Source organism: Panthera onca, chromosome A1 (assembly GCF_046562875.1).
Source record: "Panthera onca isolate mPanOnc1 chromosome A1, mPanOnc1 haplotype 2, whole genome shotgun sequence".
Classification (NCBI taxonomy): domain Eukaryota; kingdom Metazoa; phylum Chordata; class Mammalia; order Carnivora; family Felidae; genus Panthera; species Panthera onca.
In genome coordinates, this window is record NC_138339.1 from 81,889,421 (window position 1) to 81,901,609 (window position 12,189).

The 12,189-nt window shown below is 37.5% G+C and overlaps 2 protein-coding genes across 11 annotated transcripts in view; one reads left to right on the plus strand and one right to left on the minus strand.

The window, feature by feature from the left end:
- On the minus strand, positions 1-11,468 carry RFESD (Rieske Fe-S domain containing). 9 transcript variants are annotated; one of them, XM_060635359.3, is made up of 5 exons: positions 10,864-11,282; positions 9,116-9,246; positions 2,116-2,291; positions 1,918-1,952; positions 1-287 (listed from the first exon to the last, which is right to left on the minus strand). In XM_060635359.3, exons 3-5 carry the CDS (start codon positions 2,288-2,290, stop codon positions 24-26), a joined length of 474 nt encoding a protein of 157 aa, XP_060491342.1. In that variant the 5' UTR covers position 2,291; positions 9,116-9,246; positions 10,864-11,282; the 3' UTR covers positions 1-23. The 9 variants fall into 9 exon arrangements, with proteins under 9 accessions (XP_060491342.1, XP_060491341.1, XP_060491343.1 ...); XM_060635358.3 differs by having other exon boundaries at positions 10,852-11,282; XM_060635360.3 differs by having other exon boundaries at positions 9,111-9,246; positions 10,852-11,282.
- SKIC3 (SKI3 subunit of superkiller complex) overlaps positions 11,449-12,189 on the plus strand; it is a 161,550-nt gene continuing 160,809 nt past the window's right edge. For both annotated transcript variants that reach the window (XM_081796447.1, XM_081796450.1), the window contains exon 1: positions 11,449-11,614. The gene's annotated coding sequence lies outside the window, so the exon portion shown is untranslated. The remainder of the gene's footprint in view (positions 11,615-12,189) is intronic.

A 12,189-nucleotide genomic window follows, 5' to 3' on the forward strand; every position in this document is an offset into this window, starting at 1 on the left:
TTTTTCATTGCCATATAATTTTATCAGAAAGAACTCTGAATTACTTTGAAGTCTCCAGTGGCATAAAAATCAGAGTCACACTTAAAAGGTTCTTTAGAAAGAGTCACGTAAATGTTCCCATTGTCCACTGTCACTGTATGAATCCTTTGCTTTACTCCTTTGGAACACCACTCAGGTTTTGCTGATGGATCTCTAGGGTTTATAGACTGGTATAGTCCTTCTCCTGTTGCCAAAGTAATTTTGTATTTATGCCAGGGGCAAACTATGCATGGTCGTCCGTCAAACTCCTGGGGAAGGAAATAAATGATTTAATAGTCTGACATTTCCAACATTCACAATAAATCTCAGACTCAGAACAGATTCTATTGCAGAATAACCAGGTTAAAGAACAGGCCAGCTCCTCTTTTTTCCTTCCATTTACAAATTATTCAGCATAAGGCAGAACCTAATCTTAGCAGTCATCAGGTCCCTTTTGCATTTGATTAGAAACCCAGCATGTTAGAACTGTATCAGAAAATGAGCTCAGGCAACTACACCATGTGACTGAAGCTATGCTGTTATGTATTAGATGTGAACGTCACTTCCTTGACAGAAATGGGACAACGGCATCAAGTGCTTCTAAAGGAATTTCCTCTAGCCGCTGGGAGCACAGTAAGCTTCAAATATAAATTTAAGAAGGTTACTAAAGGCATGAGTGTATACGTTAACTGAAGAGTGATCTGTGACTCAAAGTAGTCAATTCTCAACTTTTTAACTGTCTTAAGTCAGTGGTTCTCAAATTTTAAAGAGCATGGGAATCACCTGGATCTTGTTTAAGTTCAGTAGGCTTAGGGTAGGGTACAAGATTCTGTGGTTCCAACAAACTCCCAGGTGACGCCAGTGTTGCTGGTTCTATGGATCACACTTGGAGGAGCAAAGTCTTACAGCTCTCATTATGGTCCAAAACTCAGGGAAATTCTTTCACATTATCATCACCACGTGCTTACCTTTTTCTCTACACCAGAAGTGCAGGAGTGCTGATATTGTACCCCCACAGAACTGTCAACAAACATTCACATTTTCGTAATTCAAACATTCATGTTCATAATGAATGTCCTTTAACATGAGGACAGGTGTGGAAATAGGTAGATATGAAGTGTAGAGAGAGTGGAACACTAAGTTTAAGCATTCATTTTGTACTGTTCAGGGAGGAGAGGGAGGGAAGGAGGGAGAGAGATCAGTTTTATGAAGTAGAAAACAAATTAGGCGGCTAGCTAGTTTGGAAGTAAGACAGTTCCCCCATTCCCTCCTCAGATAAGGCTTTTTAAAAAAAATTTTTTTTTAAATACACACATTTTTACTACATTATACAGGTAATATATAATCACTGAAAAAAATCAAACTGTGCAGTAAAAAGTAAAAAGTGAATGTTACTTTTTATTTAAAAAATGGGATCTCATTAGACCTATTATTCTATGGCTTGCTTTTTTCTGCTCAAAGATATACTGCTGACATCCCTCCATACCAACACACAGAAATCTGCCTCATTAATTTAGTGGCTGCACAGTTTTCCACAGCATGGCTATTCATAGCTTATTGAAACTGTTTCCTATTGTTAAAACATTTAGGTTGCCTTCAATTTTTCATTATGACAAATAATGCCACAGTAAACCTCTCCTTTATATATTCTTAAACATTTGTGCAATTATATCTGCAGGGTAGATATCAGAGTATAATTATTAGGTCAGAAGACATGCATACTTCTCATATTTATCTGTGAAACAGTTTTCTCTACATTGTAGGACTGTAAATTCCTAGAATATTAGCAATTATACTCAAAGCGTTAAAAGACAGTTCAAGCTCAAATACATTTTTTTTGCATACAGAATGAGACAATATAAATAAAACGTGAATTTGTAGAGAATAGATTTTACATACCTCTATTTCTCCCAAATGTAAAGGCCCTCCTGAGTCTGAAAAGGAATTGAATATTACATCTAGTCACTAAAAAAAAAAAAAAAAAAAAAAAAAAAAAACAAAAAACAAACAAACAAACAAAAAAAAACACCTGAAATTTTGATAGTTTTGTGGTTAGTAAACAAATACAAGGTTTACAAATAAAAAATAAACTCTTACGGTAACAGCGAATATCCATCGCATGATATTCTCCTTTGTGGTAGAAAATGACCACTTCTCTATCATGGACAACAGCTGTCATTCTTTTAGATTTTTTAATGTCATCTTCTCTGCCAACACAGACAGGAGAATATTCCTTCACTTCAGGATCTTGTTCAGAGCCATCAAGATCCATGCTAGTCGAACAAAACAAAAAGCAAGTAGTCTTCACTAGTTTGGCTATGGAGAGAATCATACTGTAATAGACGTTTGATTTCTCTAAGACTGATGGATGGTGTTTTTGTTTTTGTTTTTGTTTTGTTTTTGTTTTTGGTAGCTATACAAAATAAAGCATTTATACACATTGGGTCATGGTCATAATTTCAAGTTAGAGACTCTTAAAGCTTGCCCAAATTAGGAAAGATTCCCCACTTTGAGGCTGGACTCATATTAGATTCATTTCAATGGGTAAGGTGTATATTTCAAAGTCCCAAGACCCAAAGAGTTAAGTTTCATTGTCCTTTTATTCCCTATCAATTCAATGCTAAACAACAGCCAGTTACCAGTGTTGTTTTCAACCTTCTTCTGAAGGTAGGATTCTTTGATAGTCTGAACAGTCTTGGATCTCTTGGTTGAGATCTTGGTAGGGTGATTCATTTGATTTTGCCTGGAATGAACAACCAGTCTTAGAAATCAACCAGATAACTACTCTGCCATAAGGAGATAGGTATGAATGGGCATATTACATTTTCTTAACTCAGAAACTGTCATTACTTTCTTCTGCCTTGTTGGGAATTCAAAGAGATGGCTTTCTCTTCAATTAATTTATAGAAGTATGTAATATATAGACGTATATATAGAAATATATGTATATATATTTCTAAACAGAGAAGTTTTAGTAGAGAATTTCCAGGTACTCTGAATATATTTTTTCTCAGCAAAGATGTTTAGGTTACTTCTTTGAAAGCAGCTCTTTCAAAGAGACCTTTGTATACTTTAAGAAAACAGTCATAGTCTGTTAATTCCATGTGAGAAGGAAACATCAAGATACATCAGTGTCAGGAGTGTCAGCCTCTGTAGAGGATTTTCCTGAGGGCGTCCCATAGGGGGAGTATTTAAGTTTTATTCTATGACAGTTTCTGAAAAAAAAACAAAAAAAAAAAAAACAAAAAAAAAAACAAAACAAAAAAAACAAAAAACAAAAAACTATATATCCTGTTTTGCCAAGAATTGCTGTATTTTTCTTTCTTTACTCCTAACCCCAAATCTTTCTTCTTCTCGCCACCCTCTTTCCATTAGTGTTGTAATCACCAATTTTTCTGGAAACATTCCTGCTTTTCCTCTCAGGATAGAGACTGTGTGGTCTATAACTTTCAAAAAGTATAAAGAACCACATATAATATTACCTTAGGGTTGACAAACAGCTTTCTTCCCCAGGCAAGAGCATATTTTGAATCTTTGCATGTAATGAAATAAAAATCACAAAACGCAAACTGAGACCACTTAAAGAGTTTTACTTTTTATTTCTTAATAATGCATTTTTGGATATTCCTTCATGGTTTCTGCCCTCTGCTGGAGAATGGGAACCTTCAACTATCCAGACAATGTCCAGCTCCACAAGCGGCATAAGGCAAGCTCACTCCCCAATGTGAGTGGACAGAAAAGAGGCTGCCTACAGCATTTGGGCATGAGATCTTGTATGTACCCAGACCATTACCTTGGAGCAGGGCTACTTCAACCCCTTTATTATATGAAAGAAACTAAAAGTTCATGGTAACATCTAATCACATCCTACTTTTTCTTTGGATCATTGATGGACAAATTTCTCTGTAATCTATTTAGAGAGGAATATATGTCTCAAAACTAAGCGGGAAAATTTCTCAAGAAGGGACTATTGACAGTAATCTTTAGCACAGAATTACAAAATGAAAAGAAAATTTCAACAATGGATCTTCAGATTCTCCTTTTGCAAAGTTCTCTTTTCTTGTCAGAGATTATCATTCATTTGACAAATATTTTCTCAACATGTACTATGTGACTAGCACTTCAAGGAAGTAAAAGAGATAAGGTCTCTTTCTTCTAGATATTATATTCTAGTTGGTGAGACCAACAAATAAATACCAGTAAACAAATACACAAATGATATAATTACACACTACCATAACAACCATGAATAAAATGAACTGTGTAATATGAGAGAGAAAAGGGGAGGCCATTTTGCAAAGAATAGGCTGGGAAGATGATTCTGAAATGACAGTTGAGCTAGAACCTGAAAAATGCAAATGAACCAGACATTCTAAGAGCTGAAGGAAGAGCATTCCAGGCTGAGGAACAACAAATATGAAAACCTGAGGAAAGGAGACTTGGCTAATGAGGAACAGATAGGAGACTGGACCATAACAAGTGAGCTTGGTGAAACAAACAGGAGCCAGGTCATGCAGTACTGTGTGTGAATTTTATTGTAGGGGCAAAGGGAATGTGTTAAAGGGTGTAAAGCAGGCAGAGATGACATGATCTGTTTTTAAAAGAATGCCCTGGCTGTGTGGACAATAGATTGTAGCCAAACAAGAGTGGAAACACAGAAATCAGAAAGCTATTGTAGTGATCCACAGGACAGAATATGGTGGTTTAGACCAGGGTGTTGATTTTGTGGGGGTGAAAAAGTAACAACAACAACAACAACAACAACAACAATAGCAGTAGCCACAATTACACTGTGCTAATTAAATGTCAGGTACTGTTTTAAGACTTTACATTTACTTAACTCATTTAATATCCTAACATGTTACTATAAAAAGGTATTATTTTAATTGTATAGTGAGGAAACTGAGTAAGACCAGAGAGGTTGGGCTCGTGAACAGGAATAAAGGAGCTACAGAAAATAAATAAGGGTAGCTCCCAGGTTTTAGTTTTGTGCAACCAGCGAGATTGTAACTATGATAGAAAAGACTGAAAATGGAATGGTATTTCCAGAAATGGAAAATCAAGAACTAGCTACATTTTGCACATACTGAGTTTGGAATAACTAAAAGACTCTAGACAGAGATATCATGTCTACAGTTGGATATATGAAACTAGAGTTGAGAATCACAAGAGAGAGAAATTTGAGAGTTGAAAAGTTACAGAATTCAATGGAGTAAGTTGGAGAGGGAGTACAGACAGGTCTAATATAATTCCTTAGGTGCATCAACAGTTAAAGATCAAGTGGAAGAGAGCCTGAAGAGAGGCAAGACCAGTATGTGTCCAATCTACTGTTAATCAAATGACATTCACTTGGTGTTTACTTTTCTGTCCTACATTTTCCTCAAATGGTAAGTAAGTGGTGATCCAGCAGGAAGGCAGGCAATGAGGTGAAATCCATTCTAATGCTGGCCACCTCTATGTGTATTACACAATACATGAAGAAAATATGGACTTCCTAGGAAATTGTCCCAAAAGGTTGGTTCTTTCATGAAGGCTTGGACTACTTTTCTCCTTGTAATTTTCCTTATTTCCTTAACCTCCACTCTCCTAGAAATCAAATAGTGTTAAATTCCAAGTAAGAGTTTATATCCAGAATTATTACTACTACTTTTCTTCCTAGTATCTTTAAAGTTTGTCTATTAGATTCTTAAATACCCTTTTGGCCAAATATAGAAATTGAAAGGTGAGAAAAATAAGACTAAGAAATCTTTCAATATTGTTCATAGTGAGATTGGCTCTCTGTATAGGTCTGATCTAGCCCTTCAATCAAAATAATGATTTATATACATCACTGTATGACATTTAGGAGCTATTATTTCAAAATTAATCACACAATCAGCCTTTAAAATGGGTTATATGTTCATTTTCAATCCAAAATAACTCTTCAGTCATAATGTCTCAATAGATGTTTATGTTGACACAAGCCTTCCAAAACAAAATGTAACAACCATTCTAAAGGTTGTGGCAAGACTAGGTTTTACTCAACATTTCCAGTTTCAGGTCCATTTTAACAATTTAATTATTTTATGGATTTCATCAGATTGGGAAATGAGATAGCTGCAGATAACGTGAGAGGTATCCAACTCTGCCTGATACAAGATAAGGAATTACATATAGAAAAGGAAAGGAAGTGAATCAAAGTGATGGCCCATGATAGTTGTAGAGACCCAGATGCTGTTAAACAAAGGAAGGTTGCCATGGAATGCTCATGGTATTAAACAGAATACAGTTGCCTATAATTTAAGATATTTAACAAAATTATAAATCACATGTCAACTTCAAATATTCTAATTTTAGGAAGATGACCAATCCTTCCTAATCCACCTCCTCTTCAAATACAGTAACATCGTCATATTTCAAAGGAAGTTATACAGAGTGATGATGTAACTTTCCTTGAGAACAGGAAACTGCCATTTTGATTTCACTCGTCTTAGGTTAACATTTTACATATAAATGCATATATGGAACTTCTTTTAAAAATTTCTTTAAATGTTTGTTTATTTTTGAGAGAAAGAGAGCACACACGAGCAGGGGAGGGACAGAGAGAGAGGGAGTCACAGAATTCGAAGCAGGCTCCAGGCTCTGAGTGTCAGCACAGAGCCTGACATGGGGCTCGAACTCATGAACCAGGAGATCATGACCTGACCCGAAATTGGACGCTTAAATGACTGAGCACCCCCACAGGTGCCCCATGTGGAACCTTTTTAAAAAGGGCACTTGAGGGGTGCCTGGGTGGCTCAGTCGATTAAGCAGCCGACTTTGGCTCAGGTCATGATTTCACGGTCTGTGAGTTCGAGCCCCGCGTCGGGCTCTGTGCTGATAGCTCAGAGCCTGGAGCCTGTTTCAGATTCTGTGTCTCCTTCTCTCTGACCCTCCCCCGTTCATGCTCTGTCTCTATCTGTCTCAAAAATAAATAAACGTTAAAAAAATTTAAAAAAAAAAAAGGGCACTTGGACCTTGATGAATATAGATTAGAATGGTCATAAGCTGTAGACCCAATCTCCTCCCAACAAGAGGGAATATGTGTTTTATGGCAGAGGCTCCAGGCTTTCTGATGGCTTTACTAAATATTTATTTAATCTTGTATGACTCATTGATTGGAAGTCTGGAAATGTTGGGAGAAAAAGAGCATGGATCATTTAAAAAGTTTGTAAAACAGAAATTATTATTTAGAAGTAAAAAATCTCCATGTGAATGTGTTAGGAGAGAGCCTTAGATGAAGGACTTCACAGGCTACTGTTTTGAGAAGTGTAATTCTGAGCCACAAGGAACATAGACACTAGATATTACATCAGCCTGCGCTCCAAAACTGAGGTGTAGGATGAGGGATGTTTGTGTGTGTGCATGTGTGTTGATGAGGAGAGGCAGGAAGGAACTTTGAATTCAAGGTATAAAGGAAAGCATTACACAAATCAATCTTAGGAAATTATAGAAATGTCAAGTCTGTACTCTGAAGTTTGCACTGTTAATTCCTGCTCTAACTAACCTAGTTGCTTTTTACATGATGGAAAAACATAACGTATGCTATTTTAAAAAATTATTTCACAATAAGTAAATCAAACTGAGAAAGACAAATACCATGTGATTTCACTCAAATGAATAAACAAAGAAACAAAAAGCAGAATCAGACCTATAAACACAGAGAACTGATGGTTGCCAAAGGGAAGGGGGTTAGGGAATGGCAAAATTGGTAAGGGGGAGTGGGAGATACAGACCTCCATTTATGGAATGAATAAGTCATGAGAATAAAAGGCACAGCAGAGAGAATACAGTCAATAATATTGTAATAGTGTTGTATGGTGACAGATGGTAGCTACACTTGTGGTGAGCACAGCTAACATACAGAGAAGCTGAATCACTATGTTGTACACCTGAAACTAATGTAACATTGTGCGTCAACTATACTCAAATTAAAAAACTGAAAATCATTTCACAATAACAAAAAAAACCCAAAAATATAGTATTTTTAAGCAAAGGCAATGAGGGCCATGCCATAATTTCCTGGATTAGCTGTGGCTAACAGAAGGCTGGATTACCACATCCCTAAACAATTATCTTGTTTTGCTTGATATTGGCAGGTACCCAAAGTATACAAATTGCTCAGGTGGTAGTATTTACTCCACAGCATTGGACGTGCAGCCTTTATCACATTTTGTGACAGAACAGACAGAGGGGCAACAAAGATAAGATAAAAGGGAACAGATGAACTGAAATAGGCTGAAGAAAAAAACAAGAAATGTAGAGTTTGCAACACGTATAACCCACTAAGGATGACGATTCAGAAAGTATGAAGGACTTTACTATACCAGTAAAGTGCAAACACACACACACATACACACACACACACACACACAGAAAAATGGGCAAAAGACACAAACATTGCATAGATGAGGAAGTGTAAATGGCCAGTGATTACATGTAAAGATGCTCAACCTCATCAGAAGGAAAAAGTAAAAGAAATGCAAAGCAAAGTCACAAATAGGATACTATTTTCTATCCAATTGAGTGGCAAAAATTATAGCAAGTACTGGTGAGGATATGGAGAAGTTGATAGTGATGACATTAATTAGTGCTACCACAATTTGGCATGACCTAGTAAAGTCGAACATATTCACGATCCATTAATCCCCCTTTAAGTACACTCCAGAGAAACATGCAGAGGTACACTAGGAGATAATCACAGGAATGGTTATAACAGCAAACGATGGGAAAAAACTCAAAATGCATCAACAGTAGAATGGAGAATTTTCACATTCATTCAATGGAATGCAATGTAGCAGTAAAAAATGTCTGGATGCATCAAGTTGGATTAACTTCAAAAATATAACTTTAAAGGAAAACAATTTTTAAAGAATTCGGAGTATGCTGCTATTTTTACCAAGTGCAAAAATGGGCAAAACAAAACAATATATCATTGATGGATACATGTAGATAGAGTAAATTTATAAAGAAAAGCAAGGGGATAGAAAACACGGAATTTCTTAAATGCCTAAAAATGTAACATTTAGTCTTATATTTAAAATTACTCTTTTAGCTTAGAAGTTGTATCCTACTTTACATTTATGTAACAGATGATCCAAAAACCAAGAAACAGGATAAAATGGCACTTTCTATCCTCAGAAAACGTGCCTCTGCAGAAAGATCATGAATGGACTGAGAATTTTGTTCAGCTTCTTTAAAAACTTGGCACTAGAAAGGGGAAATAAATGAATATTTAGTTTTCTTTGTCCAGGCAAAAAGTTAGAAAAGAAATACTAGTATCAAGCAAGTAAAACATATGAAATGTACAGCATGAAAAGTTAATTAAGTTCTCCAGACTTCCAAAGAAATGAGAACCCAATACAATCCTTCCTCAAGTTTCAGTCTCTTCGAACATACAGTTTTAGCAGTGTTTGCACCCCAACCAAGGAAAACTGCGGTGAACTTTGCACAAGCTGATAAGAAATGAGCAGAGAACGCTGGGCTAAATGATAAAAGGTTTCAGAGAACTATGATTACAGTCTTGCTTTTTGCTTAGGAAAGTATTATCATACCCTTCAAATAATGGTCATATGTATTTATGATAGCTAGTAATATTTATAATTAACATCCACATTATTCTTAATTAAATATTGTGAATATCATGGTCCATTCAGACAATAAGAGTCAATGTATTCACCTTAGTTACTGTTACTTTGATGCACTATTCATATGCTCCCACATATTTCCTCATTTTGAGTCTACTTTAAGATAGCAGAATCTTAACTAAAAAGAAAGTGAAAAATTAACCGGTCTGTGCTGTTTGGGGGCTAGATCAAGCAAAGTCACTTCTAAAAAATTTAGCCATTTTGTTCCATTTTCCTCCTTAAGAAGTATTTTTTTGGCCCGTGCCTAAAATAGGTTTCTAAACGTGCTAACACCATATAAAATTACAGATTAGTTCAATAGATCCTCAGTCTCTATTAGATACTTTTCCAGCATAGGGAATCCATTCAGGTTAAATTAAAAAAAAAAAAAAATAAATAAGTTTCCATAAGACACTGGAGACAAAAGAGACATGAAATTAAAAGAACTTACTTGTTATTCCTCTTGATCTCTGACAAAGGTGCTTTTACTAAGTCTGGAGCCTTGACCTACACATTATCAGAATGCATGGCTCCAGGGTGACACCCTTGTTTTTAGGTTCAGAGAAGAGACCAGCCTTAGATATTAGTTTTGCATCTCTTTGGATGGCAGAATATTATAGATAAAACTAGTTATCCTTCAGTGAGTGGCCACCCACTTGGACTGTTTGCATACAGGAGTTCACTATCGCCAAGGGGTAAGTAGTATACCTATCTTGCAGATTAGGAAACTAAGGGTAAAGGATCCCCTTTAACAAAAGTAGCAGTCAGGATTCAAACCTACATCTTCTGAGTCTATATTCAGTGAACACAGTGTATACATCTTAACATTTCATCTAAGCAGCATCCATGGTTTATAAAAACTCGTGGCCTGCAAGTAAACTTAAAGGTACAAAGCCTTTTAGCAAAATAAAGATATCTGTGTACGTATATATACATAGATGTACGTTTATCACCAAACATGGTTCTGATTTTTTTTTTACTTTAGGAAAGCTAATGTCACAAGAGTAGCATCAACGGATGTTTAAAGCGTTTAATCATTTAATAAAGTCATGTAGCTGCTCTGGAATACAAATCAAGTATTGTAGAGCAGGACCGGACCATGGGAAACGCTCTAACCATGTGAGCTGTCATCTCTAAGGCCCTTCCAGTTCTGACAAATTAACGCACGACTTGAAAGTGTATTTAACACCTTAGTAAAGACCGTCTACAGTAGTTATACGGAGAGGTGCTCAGGAACCCCGGGCACAGGCTACACGTGGCTGTCCAGAGGTTCTGGACTGTTGCGCCTACAGACTTCAGGAGACGAGTATCTACCACGGCCTGGGCTGCAGAAACCGCGGAGCAGATTTAGTACGCATAGAGGCCAGGAAAGCTAGTTAAAAACGCCCCGCCTGCCCCACACAGGCGGCAGGTCCTGGGTGGGCCCAGACTGTAAGGTGAACAAGCTCGAAGGGCCTCGCTGTGACTGGGCGGAATCCAGTCCGGAGATTAACGGTTAACGAACGCGAGCCGACTCCCGGCAGAGCCACAGCGCTCAGAAGGGCCTGGAGCATAGGCCAGACGACACCAACCCCCACCAGCTCCAGTGCACCGCCGGCGCCGCCAGCGGAAGCCCGACCTGAGACCCGCAGCCCGGCCGGAAACAGCGGCGCTCGCGAGCCCCGCCCAACCCCGCCGCGAGAACTGAATTTACCTTTAGTCCCTTGCTCCGCCTCCGCACGTCCTGCCAGCAGCGGAGGCCGCGTGACTCTCCTGCGGGAGCCAGGCCTCGGACCGAGGCTCGGAGCTTCCGGGGGGCGGGGCAAGCCGCCCACGTGACCCGAGAGCGCCTGCCCTCAGAGACTGCCTCAGGGGCACTGCGGGCTGATGACCGCCATCCCCAGCTGGCCGCTGGTCAACCGCCCTCTGCCGAGGCTTCCGAACTGACAGTCGTGAAAGTGTGCTTGACAACCGTAGGTAGCATCTATTTTAACGTATGTGTTAATCTCACTACATTTATCCACATTTTACATGCATCCACGATCTCACTCTCAGGAATTTACCTTATAAAATATTTACAGAAGTTCATCACGATGCGTGTAATCCATGTGTAAGGATGCTTACTGCCACGAAAGAATTAAGAATAGCTAAAGTGATCAGCAAGAAGGGAATGGTGGTCAAATAAAATACGGTGTAGACATGTGAATTACTTAGTAGCCACATACTCAACAGATATCATGAATGTAATTAATATTAAAAAGGAAAGGATACAATACACAATTCTTTAGTGTAAATAAAAATATTTCTCATGACACAAATAGATATGTATGTATGTAAGCTTTTTATAAGATTTTTTTAAAAAAAACTTAACTGGTTGCATTAGAGGTGGTAGATAAGTTTTTGAACTTTGCTGTTTCTCTGTATACTTTGTGAATTTGAAAACAAATGAAAAACAACACCTCCCACTTGTATTCAAAGCTGGAAGCTAGTTGAGTCTGGCATGTTTTTTATTTTTTTATTTTTTATTTTTGATTGATTTATTTATTTA